This window comes from Pangasianodon hypophthalmus, chromosome 17 (genome assembly GCF_027358585.1).
Source record: "Pangasianodon hypophthalmus isolate fPanHyp1 chromosome 17, fPanHyp1.pri, whole genome shotgun sequence".
Lineage (NCBI taxonomy): Eukaryota > Metazoa > Chordata > Actinopteri > Siluriformes > Pangasiidae > Pangasianodon > Pangasianodon hypophthalmus.
Genome location: NC_069726.1, coordinates 15,744,647 through 15,769,116, shown reverse-complemented (window position 1 = coordinate 15,769,116; position 24,470 = coordinate 15,744,647). Strand labels below are relative to the sequence as shown.

The following is a 24,470-nucleotide window of genomic DNA, read 5'->3' as shown; positions in this document are numbered from 1 at the left end:
TGGAAATAATCACTCAGTAAATCAGTCTGTTCTGTACTGTTGGCTACATGTCTTTTTATTAGCTTATTAAACATTTTTAAACTTTGTCCATGGTCATCTATACAGAGTGTGTAAGAACTCTTCTATGTTCTGATGATGATGTGATCATGCAGGAACATCACAGATATTTTTAAAAGATGCTATCTGACTACAAACTGAATTAATTCCATTTTGCTATGACATTTAACTATCCAAAAACCTGATCAAAGTGTGACATTTATTGCATTAAAAAATCACTCGGCTAGCAAAGTTTTAGACCTTTTTAATCCGACTGACTTCATGGTTGTTAATCTGACATGATTTCTGTAGACAGACAGCAGAGCAAGGTTAGAAAGTAGCCTATATAATATATTTCCATATTGTTTTGGTAAAATGTATTTATGTTTTCAGACAGCAGCACAGTGGGCAGCACAGTTCCAGGATTTCCGGTTTGATCCTGGGCTTGGGTTACGATCTATGTTTAGTTTCTCTGCATGTTCTGCCCATGTCCATGTGGGTTTCCTGTTTTCTCACACCTGCAAAAAACATACTGTTAGGCAGATTAGCTAGTCTAAATTAACCCTAGGTGTGAATAAGTGTGTGTGTGTGTGTGTGTGTGTGTGTGTGCGCATGGTGCCCTGCGATGGACTGGCATCCCTTCCAAGGTGTATTCCCACCCAGTGTTCCTGGGATAGGCTCCAGATCCAATATGACCGTGACGAGGATAAAGCAGTTACTGAAAATGAATATTTATTTATTTACTTATTTTTAAGTAGAGGTGTCAAGCTCCTAAGTGGCACAACAGAAAAACTTTCACTCTAAGTAGAGGTGTCAAAGGGTTTTCCCAGACCACCACACATTTCTGATCTCGAAGAAATCATGTGTCAAGTATAACACTAATTAAAGGCAGCCTTACAGATACATTGCAATACTGCAATATAGAAAATTAAAGAGTGGGAACATGAGGGTGTGTACTGTTAATAAGGCAAATGTACAGGTTTTCAAACCTACACTTTGGTCATATTTATTTGAGCAGTTCTGTGGCTTAGTAAATCACAGGCAAATCAGATAAGACCTGATTTTGTTCAATGTGAATGATGAAATCTTCAGTAGAACCTGTTATCTTTTTTTGGGGTGTTATCAAGTCGCATGTTTTTTAAAACAGTTTTGTGTTGTTGAGCCTCGTGTCATAATCTCTACTAATATAATGAGTGTTGATTCACACAGCATTAGGCACATGACTGAGAAAAGATGGGTTGATTTTTATGGTTTTTTTTCCTTTCATTGTAACAAGCCAACATGGCAACTCCCTGCGACTGCGTACTACAAAACGCTGGACTTTTATTTAATCTCTGTTATGAAGATCACTCGAAGTTCAGCTCATTATTGCTAATTATTGCTTGTGATTAATGCAGTGCAGGGGTAGGGCAAATATCTGTACACACTGCAAAGCCTTGTGAGCATTAGTAATGACGATTTTGTGCGAGAGTTCATTATGAGGAAGTTTTTGTTCATTGTGCATAAGGAGTCATTAATTATGTGGATGGCTGAATCATGGCTACCGTCGCTGTTACTGTGCGCCACCCATAACTAACTTGACAGGTTTTTTTGCACATTTTTGCACTTACACACTTTCTAGATAATTTTAGCTGTAAATGACGATATTCTCTAACCTTGACACAACCTGAAAGGCAGGCTCTCCATTCAAATCCCTAATTCTGTTATAGATGGACCACAGGAATACCCATTAATTCACTTAGATTTTTATTCACACACAATCTGCACATGGAGGGTTGAATCAGAATCCATCAAATTTTCACATGGGCCATTACATCATTAAGAGAAGTTAAGAGAAATGACCAAATCAGGTAGATATGATCTGTTCACTACACCAGTGAATAAGGACACTATTGTTGGACTCTTAAAATATTGGAATCTGACTCTCTTAAAGCAGCACGATGACAATTAATGAGCACAGCAGTGAGCTTTTTAGTATGGCAGAAATTACTTCAGCCTCAAAGGCTTGGAGTATGTACACTACTTTCTGTCTCTGAGCAAAGACTGACCTCCATGTGTGTAGGAGATAAAAGCCTATTCACACTCTCCCTGTGGCGGCTGCCGTAATTACCTTCGTCACAGAGATGTATGAGCATGCGTGTGCGTGTGTGTTTACTATGTGAAATTCTGCCCACTTCTCTGTTTCTCTGTATCAGTGCCCAGTGGCTGATGAAGTGAGGGGAGGACGGGTTGCATGTTTGTGTGCGTGTTCACACCTGCGTGTGATTTTAATTAGCCGTTTGCCATAATTTCAGATTTCATTAGCGGTGCCAGTCGACAGAGCTGAATGGAGTAGTTAGCTACAGTGTGTGCTTCAGATGGGGCAATCACACACACACACACACAGGGAAATGGATCTCATTGTTGAACCTGCCAAAATGGCAAATAGTCACCGAGTGCCAACAGTCTGAGTAGATCAGAAAGATCTGCTATCACTTCAACTCATCCTAGCTCAAGATGTTTCCAGCAAATGCACTGCAACACATATAAGATGAGAGTGGGAGAAAGCAGAGGAGTGAATAATATTTCCAGATTGATGTGGATATTGCAACAGATAGAACATGAGACCTGGGAGTTATAGACTTTCTAGCAGCCAAGGCTCAGGAAACAAGAACAGATGGAGGCAGAGATTGTTGTGTATCGGTGATGTGAGTGAGGTGTGAATGTAATAAGCTACTTCAGTCAAGCATCTGAGTCCTGGCTCAGTAGATTTCTGTTTATCCTTTCACATACAGTATATGGTGTTTGGAGGTTGCTGAATATATGAATGATTATGTTAAGGTGTCAGCAACTTCATGCACAGCTGAGCTCTGCAGTTATCAGTGATCTTCTATCATCATGTAACTAAATACATATACGTTATTCGTTGTGAACAAATAATGTGTTGTAATCGGATGCACATACAGATATGAACAGAAGGTGCACTATTGTTTGTTTTTTTTTATTTTTTAGAAAGTTTTTCGGAAAGGTTTCCAGGGCATTGAGTTAAGCTAGGTGTGCAACAACAAAAAGGATAGCATAAAAAAGATATGGGAATGGGATCTTCTTATTTTCATGCAAGCGACTGGTCAGATATGAAGCTCTAGGTTATGAGCAAGTGGTCAAAGAACAAAGAAAGAGCACATTCATTCATTCTTTGTAACTGCTTGGTCAGGGTTTTAATTAGGCTACTAGTTTGTTCATATAGAAACAACTAAATTTTATAGAAAATGTCATAGGCAAGTACAAAATTTAATAATTGTGTGAGTCTGGCACACATATCTAGTTAAGACCAGAGTTTCTGGGGACAGAGTAGTGGGGTTCATATCTAATTAAATAAAACAAACAAACAAAAATCCAGTTTAGGCCAAGCCCTCTTTCAGTATAAATAAAACAGATACATACACTATATGGCCAAATGTATATGGACACCTGACCATCACACCTGCAGTATATGGGCTTGGTGGACATCCCATTCCAAAACTCAGAAGTCAGGCACTGATGTTGGATGAGAAGACCTGGCTCACAGTCAACATTCCAATTTATCCCAAAGGTGTTAAATTGGGTTGAGGTCAGGGCTCTGTGCAGGCCACTGGAGTTCCTCCACACCAGCCTTGGCAAACCATGTCTTTATGGAGCTCGCTTTGTGCATAGGAGCATTGTCATACTGGAACAGAAAAGGGGCCTTCCCCAAACTGTTGCCGCAAAGTTGGAAGCATACAACTGTGTAAATTGTATGGAAATTGTTCAGGCCCTTCACTGGACCTAAGGGGCCAAACCCAAACTCTGAAAAACAGCCACAGACCATTAACACTCCTCTACCAAACTTTACTGTTGGCACTATGCATTGTGGCAGGTAGTGTTCTTCTGGCATTCACCAAACCCAGATTCATCCATTACACTGCTGGATAGTGAAGTGTGATTCATCACTCCAGAGAACACCTTTTCACTGCCCCAGAGTCCAGTGGTGGTGTGCTTTACACCACTCCAGCCGATGCTTCGCATTAGCATAGTGATCTTAAGCTTTTTCAAGACTAATCCAAGACCATCCATATTAATCACCCCAAGCACTTCCCATGATCAGCATTCCCATTAATGAGGTTTTTTTTATGATAATGTTACCTGTCTTGGAGTCTTCTGGTTTCTCTGAGCCAGCCAATCCCAGTAAAGCAGCAATGATGAGGAGAACGGCACCTGGCATTGCGACTGGCATGTTGCTCACTGTCCCAGCATCACCCTTCACACAGCCCTCCTTCTTTCACCTACAGAAGGAAAGAAACAGGCTCAACTAATTATACGTGTCAGGGCTAAGTTCTCTGTAGCTAATGTTAATTTTGGCAGAAGTATTTTACCCTCCTCTGATATTATTATCTGACACCACAAATCATAACACATCCAAATCACATCCAAAGCAATATCTAAAGTATTTTACAAAATAAAGTCAATAATATAATATAGTATATTACAGTATATTATAATCAGTAGTTTATGGTAAAATCAGGAAACAAATGAAAGTGAAACCTGGTCTTAAAAGCTGTTCAAATATTCTGTATATGATTAAATCTTGACCTTCCAAAACTAACACTCTGTTTACACTTGGTCATGTCATGCATCTTATATCTTTTTAACCACATACATAAAATCTTGTAAAGATCATAAAGACTTATGTCCAGCCCAGGACTCGTGTTGCATACACTTTTCTGGTGCCTAGCTAGCTCAGTTGGTAGGGCATGGGACTCGTGATCTCAGGGTTGTGGGTTTGGGCGCCAACCCCAGCCACTAGGAGTGCACGGGATAGTGCGCTCTCAGCACTGGTCCCAAGCCTGGATAAATGTGGAGGGTTGCCTCAGGAAGGGCATCCGACGTAAAACCTGTGCCAAATCCATACACGGACAATAGAAGGTGATCAGCTGTGGCGACCCCTAACAGGAGAGGCTGAAACAACAACACACTTTTCTCTATTTGACTGTCTAGTAATTTATAATCTACTACCGGAATGTCCCCCAGAAGACAATGGTTTCCTTTTTTGTGTCTGGTTTCTTTCAAAATATCTTGTTCATGTCATCTCAGCGAGTTTTCCTTTTGTCACTGTTGCCTCTAGCTTGCTCATTATGGAAATAAATCTACATCCGGATTTCTCTGAAGATGTTTCATGACAAAGTCTGTTTGTAAAAGTGTTATACTAATAAAATGAAATTGAAATGAATATATTTACACATATTTCTCCAAAAGTGTAATATGCAAATCAGCTTAGCACTTTCTGACTACCAGCTTCCTGTTGTTCCATTTTCAAGTATTTTATGCAAAAACTGGATGCTGCAAGAAAAATTTTATTTCCCAACCACATGCATGGCTTGGAGAGACTGATGCATATAACAGTTGGCTAAAATGTGTCACTGATTACAAGTCAGATTTAAATCTGGTTTAAATGCATCTTGGGTGCCTTCCCACCTGCATTTTTATGTGGATAATCCCTATGCAGATATAATCCTGACGATGCATGAAGCAACCAGGTGTAAATGGGGTATAAAACACTGCAACAATATAGAATCTTAAACAACAGGCCATGTTCAAACCCAAAGTGGACAGTTGAAGATTGGAAAAATGTTCCCTGGCCTTTTTCTAATCTTCAAATGAGCCTTTTGTGAACCTGCCCACCGTAGCCTCAGATCCCTGGTCTTGGCTGATAAGAATGGCCAGTGATGGGGTATTTTGCTGTTATAGCCAATCTACCTCAAGATTCGACATGCTGTGAGTTCTATGACGCTTTTCTGCTCACAAAAGTTGTAAAGAGTAGTCATTTGAACATATAGAACATTTGAACATACAGTAGAATAAAGATTTTTTTATATAGAAAAACATCACACATGTAAAAAGGTCTGTAGACTTATAGCAAATAAAAAATTTGACATTTTGATAGAGAAGAGGAAGAGACCCATGACTGACTCTGTGTACTCATGACCCATAGTTGCACAAATTGGAAAGATCTTGAAGATTAAGGCCTGGTGTCCTAAGACAGCTACAATGCAGCAGTTATCTTGAGAGGAATAATCAGTGCAAACACTCTGTCTACAATGTCATGATGAATAATTTGCTAAAATGCCTGTGGCAAACCAGGCTCTGGTCAGTAATTATCTATATACGTATCCCTTCTCACCGAGATATATTGCAAAGTAATGATAGCCTGCATCTCATTCCACCCATCATTTCCATACTGCTATGCTCCATAATGCTTTTTCCACAGTATTTTGAAAAAAAAAAAAAAAAACCTGTGGAGATGAATGACAACTTAATTCTGCTAAAACGATCTGAAGGCTTTTTTAGTGCGGAGAGTGGATGTGAATAAGTGGTTAGTCACAGCGATCCCAGGCAGAGATACAGACATTGAGCAAATCTGAGTTGTAATAGACAGCAGAGGCAGGAAAATGGATGGAGCATGAAAAGAGAAGCCCACCCATCAGAGTGTAACATCAGCCTGACAGTCTACCTCTGATCTGATTTGATCTGGACAAGAAGAGAAAGGTATGCGTGTGAGAAAGAGAAAGTGTAAGTGTAAAGAAGAGGTGCACTCTGAAACACTGTAACTAATGAGACTTCCATACAAGACGCCTACACACATAAATACCACCCACAGCATGTAGCCTTTCTATGTCACAGCCCATTCCCCAGTTTGGTAAATTAATTAGTGAGGATCATTTGGCTGAAATGTGTGGTCACACCGCTTTCCCAGCTTCTTCGAGCCCCCAGAATGCACCCTGCAGACTAGAGGATCTCCAGTTGGTTTTACTGATCAGCCATCTGTGAAGCAAACTGTCTGCTCATTTAAGCAGCCTTTCCTATCACTGTCCAGATCTCCCCATCCCAATGTTACACTGTGGGAGCTTCCACCCTCTGCATTCTTCATTGGGGGGCAGAAAGATGTTCACTAATTCCCCAAGACTCAACTGTGTGGGAACGAAGGGTGATAAAGCAGTAGTTCTACATCTTAAATTGGGATGAACACCTCACGGTAGTTTCTTATAAGCAGAACTGTTCTTTCATCTTTCTCCCGTTATTAAAGAAAATATAGTAAATTGTTCAGAAAATATAACGCATAACAACAGATAGCATTTAATCCAGAGAAATACATTGCAACACTTTGCTTTCTGAGCTTTTGACTGTCTATACAATAATGAGAATTTGTACTACTGTCATGTTTGATGGTATCAAAAGTGGTAGCATCTTATTGAAAAATATGCACTTCTTCAAAGTTTTCCACGTAGTGAATGTGCTTAAGGAAGTTCTACAGCATACAGAGCCCAGGATGCTCACAGAAAACTAGGCTTCACTACGGCATTGCCCATATTAATGCACATGCGTTTAAAAATGCATCTGTTTTTTTTCCGCTTTGGCCTTATGTCCAAATTAAAACTGTTTTTGACCACCAAAACGACATTTCTAAGGGGCAGAGAAAACTGCATTTTGGCACTTTAGTGTTGTTGGAGATATTTTTTTCATTCAGGGACATATACTGAATGGGACAACTGTCAATCCCAAAGTACCATGCACACGCAAATTCACACTTAAGGGAAATTTAGCATAGCCAATCTATCTACTCATATGCTTTTGGGAGGTGGGAAGAAACCAGATAACCTAGAGGAAACCCACACAGACACAGGGAGGACATGTGACACTCCAAACAGACAGTACCCCAAGCTCAGTACCACAAGCTCAGCGAACCAGGGACGCTGGGGCTGTGACGTGGCAGTGCAACTCCCTGCACTGAAGATATCTGAAAGCACAAATGTCTATAATCTTGTGAAAATCCCCTGAATGTTAAGTGCACGCCTGGAAAGTACTTTGTATTCACTGCAGTAACACTGACCTGGTCATTGAGTCTTTAAATTAAATCCTTTTTTAAATATGATGGCATATATATATACTGTATATATATATATATATATATATATATATATATATATATATGTATATATATATATATATATATATATATATATATATATATAAAATCAGTGCCATCATATTTAATATTATATTATATAGTGTGCAGTAATAGTTGGCAATAATCAAGTGACTATTTCATTGTATGTACTATAAGCAGGCTTACAGATCTGCAGGACAAAAGTAGCCTGAAAGACAAGTGGTTTACCTGAATAATTATTTCACAGGTTCTAAAATAGTTTCATTTCTTGGCTCAGTTGACATTTGCTATCGGTGTATGCCCGATTATAGGCATCTTAGTATTAGTGTTAGTATTAGTGAGGATAAAAACCTTTTTAAAACAGAGTAACACCACCAATATGGATGAAACATTTGATTACGAAAACACTTTTTAAATTTGATCTGAATTAGCATGGACTTTTGTAGTGCATGCTTTTGTCTGGTGTGTCAGCGTATTAAAACCTTTACATGTCACACTACCCGGTATAATGGGCAGATAAAGTAATATCAATTTTTAGTTTTCAAATATGCACAGTATTTTTTTCTTAAGACTGAAACATTCGACTTTTTACTATTCAGTGCTTTAATGTAACAGTATATCTCAGCATATAACTGCACATACTGTATCTCGCCTATTGCCCCTTCATATTGTCAGCTATTGTTACTGTTTAAAGGAGCAGTTTTTCATTTTTAGAGCCCTCTGTGAGAAAAGTTGCAATTGCAATGAAACACTGACAAACATTTCCTTTTTCTCCCAACTGACCCCACTTCCCTTGTTTGAACTACAATTGCCTGACTGGTTGCTTTTTAGGCAAAAGAGGCAGAGGTGTGCTGCTTTGTTCTGGCTAGAGGTGAGATGAATTTCTAGGCCAGCACAAAAAAAAAACCAGATCCATTACATGGCAGATCCATTACATGGCAATATTGCGAATCATTGTTTGTTCTAAGATACCTTTCAAATTATATGCTTATTACAAGTCTAAAAACACTTTTAGAAATTGCACACTACACATTTAATAATTGTCCATGGCTCAAGGACATATAATCATATCATATAACACTGTAACCCACGGAAATGACACTTAATTCACAATGAATATGAGAACAGAGTGGATTTCAGCTTTGAATTATGTTGCATTTATGTCCAATGACCCAAAATATTATTCTTGTGAACTAGAGTCTTAAAATGTCTATAAGCAGAAAATACACTCCTGGCCTTCGTTTTCTTTTAGGTCTCCAAAGAGCAAGGAATTGAGAGGAATAAAAGACTCTCATTTGCTTTTTAAGGCCTGTCTTCATGCTGCTTTATAGGTGCCATATATTAAAACAGGCAGCTCAAATACTGTGTGGTAGAGAATATTTATAGTTGGTTTTCTGGACACACATACACACTTAATTAAAGCATTTTCCAGTGGAAAATCCCCACTTGTAGTGTAATTTATGCCAATACTTTAGTCCTAGATTTATGGTGTGATGGAAAAGGCATAGTTAATAAAATATGAATCGGTCATCATAAAGGTGTAAAACCGATGTATGAATGTAACACGGATAAAAAGCAAATCTTTCTATGAAACAGATTAAACTAAGCCTTGGAGTTAAATATAAAATCAAAAGTGTTTCTCGGTTGTCTCTCATTTTATTTATTTATTTATTTGCTGGTGAGAACTAAGTATCCTTCTGTGTCTGGGAAATCAGCCCATAAATATGGAAGAAACTTTGTGTTCTCGTCAGCATTATGAATGCAGAGTAACTGAGCGTAATTAGCACTATGCAGCACCTGCTTGTGGTGCAGGGCTTTGATTAGGACTCAGAGCTACAGTCTCAGAGTGTAGCTCTCTTTAGTCCCTTAATCCTTCCCTCTCTTTGATTTATCCAGCACTTCCCTCTGTGTTGAAACAGAAAGCCTATTTTTGCTTATTTCCTACCAGAGTAAACACCTGCCTGGACTTTACCCAAGCACAGCTTGATGAGCTAAATCACTCAGTGCATTATTTTCAGCTTAGCTTCCCCTGCTTGGTATGTTTTTTTCTTTCTACCTTCTGTTTCTATGTCCCCCCTACTTCTTTATTCTCTCAGAAGACTGGCCTCAGAAAAAGACAGGGGGAAAGGTAAGGAATACTTTACAGTTTGCTAGTTTACTAACCTAGGGGATGGAGTTGCAACAGAAATAGTCTCTCTCAGCAGATTCATGTAACCTACTTGTGTTGTGATCCACACAACCTCTTCTACAGACACGTGAGGCTTCTGTGTGAAGAAGCTCTGGCCTCAATATAATATGAAACACTAACAGTTTTTCTCTCAACTTTTCCACAGTGCAACATAGTGTACACTATACACTCACCAGATACTTTAATGAAGTGGGAACAGCGCAATGCATAAAAGCATGCAGATACAAATCAAGATCTTCAGTTAATGTTCACATCAAACATCAGAATGGGGATAAATGAGACCTCAGTGTCTTTGACTGTGCTCTGGCTGTTGGTGCCAGACTGGGCTGGTTTGAGTATCAAAAACTGCTGAATGCACAACAGCCTCTAGAGTTTACACAAAATAGTGCAAAAAAAAAAAAACATGCAACGAGTGGCAGTTTTGTAGACAAAAATGCCTTGTTTATGAGAGAGGTCAGAGGAGAATGGTCAGACTGGTTTGAGCTGACAGGAAGGCTACAGTAGCTCTAATAACCCCTCTTTACAAGTGCGGTGAGAAGAAATGCATCTCAGCACACACAACATACTGAACCTTGAAGTGGATGAACTATAAAGGCAGAAGACCACATCAGGTTCCACTCCTGTCAGCCAAGAACAGGAATCTGAGTGGTAAAGAAATCATCGCCTGGTCTTTTTCCAATCTTCATCTGTCCCGTTTTGGTGAGCTGTATCTGCATTATTTTATGCATTGTGCTGCTGCCACATGATTGGCTAATATAGGATAATTGCATGAATAAGCTGTGTACAGGTGTCCCTGTTAAAGTGGCCGGTAAGTGTATAATGTAATGCAGTGGATGAAAGCCCATGATTAAGGTAACACTCAAGCATAAACACTGAAAAGGACTGAATTTGTATCATCCATTTGCTTTTCTTTTACACAAATTGAATGAATGGATAGGTTGAGGAAATTTTAGGCCTCTGTTCAGATTAATCACGAAGCCTTTTATTGTAAAACCATAAGAGCCGATGAAAGCTATTTATAAATAATGCATGGTCGTATCTTTTTTCTTAGACCTCCAATGAAGAGGGTACACTCAACATTACCCAGACTATCTCTTTACAAAAAGAGTATTAACCCTCCATCACACACCACTGATGACTATAAATCAAGTCTTTTCACTGCAGCTGCTACACCAACACACTTATGTGCAAACACATACATATGCATGCTAAATATATCAGTGATATTATCTCAGTGTGTTTGTTGACCCAGAACGTGGCAGTGGAGAGAATAAAAGCATATGGTGAGAATGAGTGAGCAGTTACAGTGCTGCAGATTGTCATGGAGACAGCGAGGAAAGACAATCTTCTGAGAAAACTCAGAATAGAAACAGGGTTGAGTCTGATTAAGAGAAAATATGTTTGAGTTCTTATGAACCAGTCATTAAACTGACAATAGCTATAAAAGCCACAAAGTTTGACTGATGAAGTCTGATGAAGTGCTACAATAATTTAAAAATTAAATAAGTAGAGGACACAGTATTTTAACAGCACTGTGAATGTTCAAAATTCTGACTTTAATTAATGGCCTGACACCATGGCCATATCAGATGGTCAAAAATGTGCTTAAAATCATCAGCAGTCCACTCTCAAATTCCTTGAAGTTCCTGTCTCATGAAGATTGGCCTTGTGATTGGCCATCATGAAAAAAAAAAAAAATTCAATCAAGGTTTATACATCGCAATACTTCCAGCTGTGGAAGCTGTGGAACATGAGGTTTGCCTCCACTGTTGCAGTTTTCTCAAAACATGTTTTAGATATTAGTTTTTTAATTATTCAAAGTGGATGCCATGTATATTGTGTTTGTTTTATGCTCTCGTTTTAGGCTTCTTGCAACTGAATGTACAGCACATTGATTTAAATGTGCTTTATAAATACATTTCATTACTATGTAGTATGCATCATGATAGATATGCCAACTATAAATATAATGGATGAGTTCTGAAAGTCCCACTTACTAGTTGTTCTCTTTCAATTGTAAGCAAACAATCTAGATGAGAGGTGAATTCACAATAATTTGAATTATGTAAAAAAAAAAAAAAAAAATGCAGATGCAGGATTGTTATTGAACAAAGCTAAGTAGGTCAGTAGTACAAAACCATTAAAACAGAGCAAAAGGAGAAATCCAGAGAATTACTGACTAAAATATAATACCATAAATTAAAATACTGATAATCCAGAAACACTCACATTTGCACCAAATCCAGGGTATAATGTTGCATTCCATTGTACTCAGAAGTCATATTTACCAGTTGGTAATCCTATCACATCCAAATCCACCATCGATCCAGGAGCCACCATGAATCCACAATCCAGTTTCCTGTTTCCTGTTTCTACCAGCTTCATTTACCAGCTTTCTGAGGTTTTGCAAATTTGTGAGGATTTGCCATTCCAGTGAAAGTTTTTGTTTGATATTCATGTCTTTTTGATTCCGCACTTCAGTTTTTGATTTTGATGTTCAACCCCTGCCTGTTTTTTTTTTAAACCACAAGCTGGTTTAATAACTCCCATATTCCAGTATAAATGCATTCCATTGGTTCTACTTGGGGAAATGTGGACACCTGCAGCAAACTGATGTGTGTATAGTAAATCATGGAAAAACAACAGCACCAGAAGCAATGTTTGACATTTTCATTTACTTTAAACCATTTATTTGTCCACATAGAACGTGTCCACAAAAGTCTCCCACTAATGTAACACCTTTTGTCCTCTTGTGATTCTCTAGAAATGTTAGTAAAAGGACTTGTAGGCTAACGCATGGGGATAAAATGACAATACTATTTAGTATTGTTAAGCACAAAATGCCCCAAAGCACACAAATGGAAGCCAAAATCACATTTTCAAAAAATAAATAAATAAATAAATAATTGGATCAAGAATTATAACTAAGCAAACAGAGTAAAGCTTAATTTTTACTCTGCACCAGTATACAGAGTGTGTCGTCAGGGGTGTTTATGTCAGTGAACTAAAAGGTAGATCTCAACAGTTTCTGAGTGGGAATTCCTGCTCAGACGTTGCCTTTTCCCCAGAGTTCTAGGCACAGCGCAACCCACATATGTAACTGACATTTAACATTTAACAAATCCATAATGAGACATAGATCAGGTGACTAAGGCAGGAAAGAGAAAGGAGCTGGTAGTTAGTAGGCCAGAGATGCTGAGCAGTGAAGAGTATCTGCATATCCAGAACTAACCATTCATTATTTAGTGCACTACTTAGAGAGTTTTAGTTTCCATTTTATGAATCATGTAAATGTAGATTGTCAGTGCATTCCACACTGAAGTATGATGGTGTTTCAATGATTTACGAATGGGGGAGTTCCTATAACATATTCTGCAGTTTGTAGAGAATAGGGAGTAGGGCAGCAAAATACTATACTTCTCTGAGATGTAAAGAGAAGTGACCAGAGACCATGCTTGCACAATGTATGTGAATACTGATTCAGAAATGCTTCAACTGACTTGTCTTGTATGAAGGCATTGATTCATTCACGCTGAGAAACTTGTTAGGATCAAGGTGGACCTGGAGTCTGTCCAAGGCAGGAATACACCTTGGATGGGACGCCAGTCCATCAAAGGGCATAAAGACATTTACAATAATTAAAAAAGAAAAAAGCTAACCTTAGCTAACCTTAGTAAAATGCTCATTAAGAATTGATTTAAAAAATAAATAAATAAAAAGGATGCTGAATGATGCACAATGACACTCAGACTGAAATGATCTCCTCTTCTCTTATACAAATGTGAGACATGCCATTCAATAATGAAAAGTCTACGTAGGCAGTAAAAAGGGCAGCTGATTGCCCTTCAGGGCTTCTTCTGACAGGAGGAAACCCTGTCAACTCTTTTCCCCCTTTAACAGATATGCCAATATGGGAGCAGATATAGATGTATGATGGAAGAGGCTTAGAACACACAAGGGTCTTCGAGTGTGAAGCATAACTAAATCAGACTTCCCACTTCATTACTTTTTCTATTCTTTACTTCCTCTCTCTCTCTGTCTCACTCCTCCCCAAGCTTTCTCTCTCAGATTTAAAAACACCTCTGTATTGGCAGTGTATAAAAGAGAAGGAAAAGCAAGAGATAGAAAGAGAGTTTGGCGTGATCACTGGGCCCTGCAGCGCCACAGCGACAGATATTATCCTCTGAACAATCCCCAGTCATTACGCTAACTGTGATCAGTGGCTCTCAGTGTGAAGAGCTGTTTGGTAAACAGGAGGCGCAGACTCTGAAGTGTCACTCATTGTTCATGGCGCCATCAGAGTTGTGGTTTGGCCTCTAAATGCCCCGGCAGGATTGGTCCAAAGACACATTACCTACATTCTCCTAATCCTTGTGGCAAGTGGCACCAGGCCATCAATGAAAAAAACAGTAAGATGAAAAGGAGGTGAGATATCCATTTCCAAAAAAGTCTTTATATGACTCATTTTGTCCAAAAGATAAGTTTGTTTATTGTTACACTACACTTTTAGAGTTTCAAGACCTCTTAAGTGTTCTTAGCTTCCTAAAAAGGTTCCACTTGGAAGCCTCTCTGAGAGAGAAACACTCTTTTGTAGAGTTCTGCATAGAGTGAAATAACACGTAAGCTGCAGTTAGGTAGTTTACCACTGTAATAAACTGATGTTTTCTATTTTCTACCAATATTCTATATGAATATTTGAAATTTACTTCAGAATTTCACATCCTATTCTTATTCTTATTTCTTACATTGGGTAAACATGTAGGCAGGAAATATTTAAATATTTAATATAGCATAGCCTTCCTTTGTATATCAAACAGTATGCTGGTGCAGAATCGTTTGTCTCAAGGTAATTAAAAATTAAGTAGCAGAAAAATGAAATGAGATTCTCTGTGTGGTGTCTAGAACCAGTCAGACTCTATAGTAGGCATGTTTCCATCAAAATGTTGTGGAAATTGTCAATGTTTTTTTAAATGTTGGCAAAAGAAAATCTCCCAGCCAAGAAAAGAACAGAAAAAGAAAGAAAAGCGCACCAGCCAAATGCTGGAATACACACTTGCAATGTCAAAATTTATTAAAATTGTCTCTCGTCGCCCATTATTTTGTCTTCTCTCCAGCAATATGCTGACATTTCCACTTTGGCCACCTTGTTGTTACTGTTTTTTAATTTTTTTTTTATTTCTGGCACAGATTCAAAATTCTCGCTTAAAAGACCCCACTCGACAAAATAGCCTCTTGTTTGCACCAAAAAACCCATACGTCTTTAAAAAAAAAAAAAAAACACTTCAAATGCAAACAATACACTTATCAGGTTCTTGATAAGGGACACCTGTCAACAAAAAGAAATCATCAACCTCAGTAATCAGGGCCAAAAATCAATCATGTTTACGGTTGCCATAATGGTCTGTTGATTGACAGCATTAACGGTCTCCTGGTGCTTCAGAGTTAAATCTGTGTGAAATGGCTTATTATGGACAGCACTAGGGAGCTGAGTGTTTAAATAAGAAGTGTGTACTGCTAATACCACGTTCAGATGTGGAGATAAATCAGAGAGGGACACGTGCCTACATTATCGAGGCTCCTCACCACCACTACAACCAGGTTCCAAAAGAAGATAGGTGGAGTACAAGGGGTCACAAACAAATACTGAACTATGAAACCCTTTTGAAGAGAGACAGACCCACTTGTGGATATATGGAAAGATGGCTTGTATAGAATCATGACGGTTCACTTACAATGGAGCATATACACAGTGCTACTCAGAGTGCGCAAAAACTACATGATGAAGACAAACTTCCTGTCAGAATGAGCAGTTGGTTTGCATGTAAAACAACTTGTTAACAAGAGCTTGTTGAAAAAGGTGTTGTCCCTTTAACCCGGAGTCAGACTGACACAAGGAGCAGAGGGCACATCATTGATTATGGGCATCAGTGCTGTGCTGCATCCTAAATCAAGCCTGTGGTCCCCCAGGAGCCCCAGGTTTACCACATGCAGTCACATGGCCTGACCCTATGCTCCACCCACTGACCCCCTGGACATGAACGTGATAAGCTTTGACCAGCATGCAGGATAATAATAGGAGAGACTGCTGGGCTTATGGAAGGACAAACAAGAGAGGTCATCCATCCAGGCAAGCAAAGGAAAGCAGGGTAGAAAGAGAAATGGAGAAAAGAATGGATTAGTCACTGGTGGAGAGAGAGTCATATTTACCTCTACCCTTGATCTCAACATGAAATCAGTTGAATGACGCTTGTGGGTGCAAGCAAGCAGTCACATACAGTATGAAGCTTGCAGAACAAAGTGAGTGCATTGTCATGATGGTATATATATATATATATATATATATATATATATATATATACACATATATATATATATATATATATATGTTAGGTTTATATATTTATATATATTGTAGCACCAAACAGATAGTGGCATTGCATTATACCATTAGTACAGAGTTTTGGATGTTCTTCCTATGTCCACATGGGTTCTCTGCATACTCTGCATTGTTTCCTCACACCTCCCAGAAATGTTGCACTTGTATTGTCTACTTTTCACTGGCCCTAGGGTGTAGGAGAGAGTGTGTAGTGCCTTCTGATGGACTGGTGTCCAATCCAGGGTGTGTTCCTGCTCTAGACTCAGTGTTCCTGAGATGTGGTTACTGATGAATGAATAAATGAATGAATGAATTCACAAGAGTCAATGGACACATTCCCATTTGACTACCATATACTGCAGTGAATCCAAGATCTCCATGTGCAATAGCCTACCATCTAGAATAAACCATAGTACCTAATGGTATATACAGTATTAAAAGTATCTGATTAAGGTATATTAGTTGGTAGCTGATTAAGGTATATAAGGTATATTAGTTGATTGAGGCATACAAGTTAAGGTATATTAGTTGAATTGTAGGTTTAAAAAAATACTCCTGAATATTACCCACTATTTTGGGTTTCATAATGAGAGACACTAAAGGTCCAATCTATTTCATAGTCTTTCATAGTCATTTGGCCCTCTTTATCTGATGAAATGAATCCATTTTTTAAAGAAGAATCACAGGGATAAGATAATGGAATCTGTCCCACTATAAACTAACAAAGAGAAAGGTTTCATTTAGTGAACAGATTTGAAGATGGCTTCAGAGGATTTTTCACATATATGGTGGAACGTTGATGATTAAACTTTGATCTATTTATATGAGGAACTTTGATGGAGCAGTAAACAAAACAACAAAAAAAATTCAGCTTACTTGGTAAGACCATAACCCTGTGAAAGACACTCTGTTTAGTCTTACAGAGAGTAGAGCGACTTCCGCCAGTGAATAATAGCGTTTACTCGCCTGTGACAATCGGGGAGATAGATGGTGCCATGGCCCACAGATGCTCCAGCGATATTAGAGGAACTGATAGAGCATGACAGCAGTTATGAGAACTATCAGAGAGATGGAGGAAGCACAGAAGCCTGCTGGAGAGCATGATGGACAATCACATACAGGTCGAGAGCTGAGGGAGAATGGGCCTCTGCCAGCCAGGCTAACTAATGATGTCTCAGAATGCACATTGATGATCTTTGACCTCCAACTCTATTGTGGCCAAATGGGTGCAATGCCATGTAACATCAGCGTTCACTGTTAGGACAGAATCCTTGTGTAGATATGTGCAGTATAAGATGCATACTGTCCATCGTGACAATGAACATTACATGCAATAATTTAGCACAGCAGTTACAAATTGGGAATCAAAAATCAGAAAATGATCTGAAACTTCTTGAAATTATCAACAACAGAATATCTGAACCAAACATGGTGGCAAAGCAGGTATAGTTGCCACCTCACAGCTCCAGGTTCCCAGGTTTGAGCCTGAGCTCGGCTTACTTCCTGTGAGGCATTTATTTGTGCATGTAACTTTCCTTTGGGTTCTCCAGTTTCCTCCCACATCCCAAAAACATGCTGCTTGGAGGATTAGCTATGCTAAATTGCCCCTAAGCGTCTGCAAGGTGCCCTGCGAAGGACTGGTGTCACATCCGGGGTGTATTCCCACCTCACACACAGTGTTCCTGGGGTAGACTCCGGATCAACTGCAACCCTGATCAGGATAATGTGGTTACTAAAGATGAATAAATGAATATAATAAGTGTACCACGCTGGGTAGGGTGTCCTCTGTAATCTGCATATTTGGGTTGTGGTGCAATCATCTCTGTCTGAACTCAGCCCCAGTGAAGTTCTATCCGTCACTGGCACCCTGACCAGCAGTGCAGAAAGTGTCTCTCTGGTGTGAAATTAAATACGGTGGGTCGGTGTGAAGAAACGATCACTTCAATGGAAATTCAATAAAAAGGCACTCAATCAACAGGGGGGAAATAAAAGGTGCAGCTGTCATTACAAGACATTAAGGGCAAAACGTCTCACCAAGTGGCTGACATTACAAGAATGGCTGCGACAGTGATAAGGTGGGATCTCCACGATGGATGTCTGCTGGCATTGATTGCCTAAAGGCGACCTGTGATTTTTGGGGCCATGAATTACAACTTATTCCTTTCGGCCATAAAAGTGACCAGAGTCCATCTATTGGATGCAGGTCATTACACAGAGCATCCATCGCTTGGAACATGTGTACAAACCTAGTGATAAATGATAAGAGACAAACACCTGGAAGAGGCGTGATATTGACTGGGAAACCACATTGTTGATTACGAACAATTCCAGAGATCAAGCACCATTCATTTTAGTCCTACCTGCCTGCAAGCACAAAGACAGATGGAATGTCATCTTGTAACAATAAATGAGTAAAATAGAGCCTGTGCCAGTGTTTCAATATTTGTGTTAAAACCAGCTGTTCAAAACATCTTGTGCATTTCTACCTTGATTTTGACAACTCTTCATCTTTCAAACTGAATCTGACGTTTTTTTTCCCATAAAATATACAGCCTTCATACATTTAAGTCATATTTACCTCAGCACCAAAGCTGGCTACTCCAGTTAGTTGGAATACACAGGCTTTCATCATAAGGGAGCATTTTGCTGGTGAGAATGTGCAGTATTCAATAAAGAAAGAGAAACTCTATGAAGCAAATCCCACAGACGGGAACAGAGAGTCTGAGACAGATGAGTCTCTCTTGGGAAATATCTTGCAGCTGCTTAAAATATAGCAGCAGAATCAAGGGAGCAAAAACACACATATATACTCCCTAACTCAAACACACAACATATTTTTCCACATACTGTATTGCATTCATTGATATCATTTCATTAATCGAAAAGAAAAAAATATTTAATAGTCTATAAATATCTTTTCTTTTTACCCTTTTCATCACTCTCTCTGATCTCTGATCTAATTGGCCAGTCAGTAATGCCAGCTCTGTCTTGCTCGAACTGAAAATGAGACGCACATCAGGCAGCATTTCAAGTGAAAGTAACACAATTTTCAGACACTCTTAGCAATTAGTTACTTCCTTCCTTCTGTTTTATCCTTTCTGTTAATATTCTCTCATGTGTCGTCATTAGATGTTTTGTACGGTAGCGCATATTTAAGACAGATAATCAGTAGTAACAAAGATGCACATGTGTAGTGAAATATGCATGAGAGAGGTGACACATCACCATAACCCGTGTCAGTCAATATTGTAATTAAATGACCGGGCTGAGGCAACACTTTCATGCCCTGTCAAAGGCTTCTCCTGCAATCATTACAGAGTACAACCTCGCCTCTACAAGCAACAACAAATTGTATTATAGTGCCATCAATAATGCATACTCACATATTATTGAAATTCAATGCAATCCTTTATTCGCATGGAGGAAGATTGTTTCAAGTGTATCCACATATTCAGATGACTGTTGCAGTGGCCCTGGCTTCAGTTCACATCAGACATTACAACGGGGGAAAAAAAGTGATTTCAGTGTTGTGACCATGGTTGTTGGTGCCAGAGAGGCTAGTTTATTATTTCAGAATCTCCTGGGATGTTCGTACAAAACTGTCTCCAGAATTTATATAGAATGATGCAAAAAAAAATCCAGTGAGCTGCAGTATTGTGTAGAGAAATGTCATGTTATTAATGAGCGAGGTTGGAGGGGAATGACCAAACTGGTCCTAACTCAAATAACCACTCTTTACAACCATGGTGAGCAGAAAAGCATCTCAGAAGGCACAACACCTCAAACCTTGAAGCAGATTGAAACAGAGATTGGAACAGTTTCAAGATTGGAAAAATTTCACCTGGTCATTTGGATAAATTTAATGAATGACCAGGTGTACTGGTGTTCTTAATAAACTGACCAGTGAGTGTATACATTCAACAGATGTTTTTCCATTTGACGAACAACTGCATGGAAACAAAGTAAATGACATACTGGGAAATAACTTATAAAGCTTTAAGGGTGAGAACTACAGCCATGTTTACTCTGAAAAGCAATTTCACTTGTCACTAGATAAATCAGGCCTCTAAGAGGTTTTGTGGTGTGATAAAAAAAGGAGGTAGAAGTGCTACTCAATATCCAACTGTGAAGGCTTGTAGAGGCACACAGACAGAATTAACAGTGTGGAGTAAGGAAAAAACACACACCCTCTTATCACAGAGAATTAAAGAGCAGAGGAAGCAGAGGTCTCTGAGGAATATTAATGAAGTACCTGCCATAGTGTCCACTGACTTCTTTTACTGAGTTTTATTCAGTAGATTTGGTCACACAAGACCAAGCAAAACAAACAAACAAAAAGTCAAAAGCACTACATGCATCTGTAAAATAAATGATTAAGATTTGTATAATCTGTATAATAAAGAATTATGTGACAGATTTAACACATCCTAATAGTGGGATAATCAGTTTAAGATTCAACCTTCTGAATTTTGCTTTCGAATGAATGGCTGAACTGGTATTAGTGTTCACGGAAGCATTGCTCCTTTTTCCTAATCAAATTCTGTCACAATATAAACAAGATTGATGAAAATAGGCCATATATTTTCTGGAACATTGTCCAGCTTGGAGGCGTATGCACAGGTTTGTGCCCAGCAGAGATGAAGGAAATGTGACAGGGACTAAGATCACTTTTTAAAGTCATATTTACACTAAATTCACCTTATTACTCTCAGGTCACAGTGATACAAATATGATTTATACAAAACAACCAATAAATTGAATCGATTAAGATTCATATTGGAAGGTTATTTTTTAAATGGCTGCACTCAAATTTAAAATGGGCCATTTTGACTCATAAGAGTGATCTAATTGTTGGAGCATTTGGAGCATAAGGGTGATCTAACTGTTCATTTGCCATTTCAAAAAAAGAAGCCATTGCCCTATAGATCTACCACATTGATTTAAGGAGCTGTACATTCTAATGAAAAACACATATAGAAGGCCTACAGCAAACACTGTTGGTTAAGTTACCTAGGTAAAGTCAATGTTGCACTGAATGCAGTATGGCAGTACTGCAATTGTTGTTAAATCTAAGATTAAATTCAGACAGTTGGAATGGTGACAAAAGCAACAAACATGGTGTATGCCACCCTTTTCAGTTTTGTCACAGGTGTCTGCACTGACCAGGCATTACTCTTATGTAAAACTCCCATGTTGGTAGCAATTTAAGTTTCACCTGCTCTGCATAAGTCATTGTATGCATGCCTGTTTCATTACTATGACAACCAACGTGGATATATGAGCAAACATGACTACTGTTTGAACAAACAAATCAGATTTGGTTACTTATGCAATGTGAACAGTGTAAATTCAGATTGAAAACAAACTGAAATGGAAATTCACACACATTTTGTTTTTTCATCAGAATTTGATTGGCTTGTGAAAAGCGGGCATGTCTTTGCAGATTTTTTTGATGGGTGAGTATAAAAATTTTGTGTAAGTATTTTTGCTAAATGACAATTCTGCAGTTTGACAGTTTGTCAGATTTGTCAGGTAAATTGTTTCCCACCCAATTATGGCTTCTAGTTAGCTATTGACAGCCCTCAAATTGCAATTTTGTCAAAATTATCCCATTTATTTATGATAGAACTATAGAAATAAAGAATACTCCAAAAAGACAGCACAAATTACACCCTAATCTATAAACAAGCCCAAGGCCATTGGGCTTGTATACAGACCCAGGCAATTATAAATTTACCCACTGGGCAGAAAACAGTCCAAGGTTGTTTTTTTTTTAAATTTAATTAATTATTTATTTATTTTAAATGCAAATATGTTGTGATGCCAAATGCCAAATTATAACCAAGCCAGTGGAGCTTGATATTTGTTTTTAGGCAATTCCATGTGGTACACAATGTTAAACTGGGACCAAAGCAATGCTAAGCTCGGTGGTGAGTCGTCCCTGCGAACCCTTATTCTCCAAAATAGTTTAAAAATGATGCATCTCAACATGAGGGGTTCTCATGGAAATCAGCCTGAGATGACGACATACAGAGGCTTAATGATTCAAAAGGAAGTTCAGGAATGCAGTTACATTAGCAGAATGATCAGGCCAGAACTGTCAAATTACATTTACATTCAAGGAATGGAGAAGCTGCTCCCTTGAGACAGATCAACTCTAAACGCTTTTCACAGAGGACCCCCGAAGTACAGACAAGCATTACTCAAGCACACTTCAGCAAAAATCAATAGCAAATCAATTTGGTCAAACAATGAATTTTACAAAAAAAAAATGTGCTGACCATGTCTTATTGGATATAACCTCAGCAGAGAGAGAGCGAGAGAGAGAGAGAGAGAGAGAGAGAGAGAGAATCTTTTATGTCAGAAGGAAGTTTATTTCCATTGACAAAACTGGGAAATGCTGAGCACTGTATGGTCATTTAATATGCTGTATAGAATTTGACTAAAACTAAACTAAAAGTTAAATTGCCTGAGCATTAGGCATTAGGCTATATCTATCTAGATCACTCTAGCCCACTTTCTCACAGGCTCTCCTCTTAAAAACTAACCCCATTTAACACACTGATCAAGCTCTTGTGAACAGAATCAGGGATTAGGAATTAGATCAGATGTAATATATTGGGCTTCAAACTAAATTGCTGATGAGGGTTGGGAGGTAGGGATCTCTGCTCTAGTCCAGGCATGAGTGATACATTTCAAATGGTCCAGTGAAGCATCATCACTGCACCTGAGTAGTTTAATATTTACCTGTATATTTAGTGATATATATCTAAGAGTCATTACTGGTCAGTTATCAAACTTTTCTCACCATCCCAAAGCTGTCCAAAATGCCAATGCCTGAACGCGCAGTTAAAATAATTCAGTAAATGGGACTCACCTTCTTGTTTTTCAGTGTCCAGCCGCTCACCTCGTCCTCTTTCAGGAAGAAGTGTGTTCCTCCATGCCGGTGCTGTGTCTCAGTCTCCGTGTCTGTCCCGCGTGCCGGTGCGCACTAACGGGCGCGGAGGAGCCGCAAATGCGCAAAGCGCCTTTTTTAAATAAACGGGGGGAAAAGTGTTTAAGGTTTTCTCAGGGATGTTTCTTAAAGAACCCTAATTCTCCTCTTCAAATAACAGAAGCCCTGTGTGGTTGTAGTGAAGGGTTATAATGCAGAGAAGGCGCAGAGAGCAGTCCGAAAGCTGAGCGCTCCTTGTCTCCTGCGCCGCGCTGCTGCAGCCACCGGCTCCTAAAGCTGCGCCATCCAGCGACATAATCACAGCTCATGCTGCTCAAATTAGGGGGGGAGGGCACATGATGAACACATAGGTGTATCGATTTGTTCGAATTTCTTTTTTATTACTTTCAGACTGCATTGATTATTTACAAACTCCTGGCCGCGTTCTGATTTATCACTTGCCATATTCTGATTTATCACATCATCAATCATATGAGAGCCACAAGAGAATTAAAAAAATACATAAGATAGATGAATTTCAAAAGCCTTCTGAATCCTTTTTTTAAATCCTTTTTTAATTGACCTGATGTAGGTGTAATTATTAGCCTATATGCATTTATATGTCATTAAGTGGTGTTTATATGTATATATATATTTTTCTTTTACTTTTTACTATATTATGAATATTTGTTACAACTGCCAGAAAAAAATAGTATGTGCAAAAAAGTTGAAATAATACAACTTATTTAACATGCCATCTGTGCACAAACAAATGCTCTCTGAAGTCCATGCTGCCCTGAGATCTCCTCCACACAGCGAGGCATCTGTCTCTTCCCACAGTAATCAGCTGCTGCTAGGTTAGGTGCAGACTGTCCCTCAGTCTTGGCTCTTCATCCCCCAATCCACTCAGCAGTCCAAATGGCTTGTTCCTGTTTGACACACACACAGGAGCTGCAGACACCAGCGTCAACTGATGAGGTCTGACAACATGAGAGGC

At 38.8% G+C, this 24,470-nt stretch overlaps 1 protein-coding gene across 2 annotated transcripts in view; it reads right to left on the bottom strand.

The window, feature by feature from the left end:
* LOC113543513 (roundabout homolog 1) overlaps window positions 1–23,945 on the bottom strand; it is a 193,568-nt gene extending 169,623 nt beyond the window's left edge. The window contains exons 1-2 of one of the 2 annotated variants that reach the window (XM_026941778.3): window positions 23,417–23,945; window positions 4,177–4,316 (exon numbers count right to left, since the gene is read on the bottom strand). In XM_026941778.3, the coding sequence (XP_026797579.3) occupies window positions 4,177–4,267 (91 nt within the window). In that variant the 5' untranslated portion in view covers window positions 4,268–4,316; window positions 23,417–23,945. The remainder of the gene's footprint in view (window positions 1–4,176; window positions 4,317–23,416) is intronic. The other variant, XM_026941779.3, reaches the window with a different exon arrangement.
* Between the last annotated feature and the right edge of the window lie 525 nt (window positions 23,946–24,470).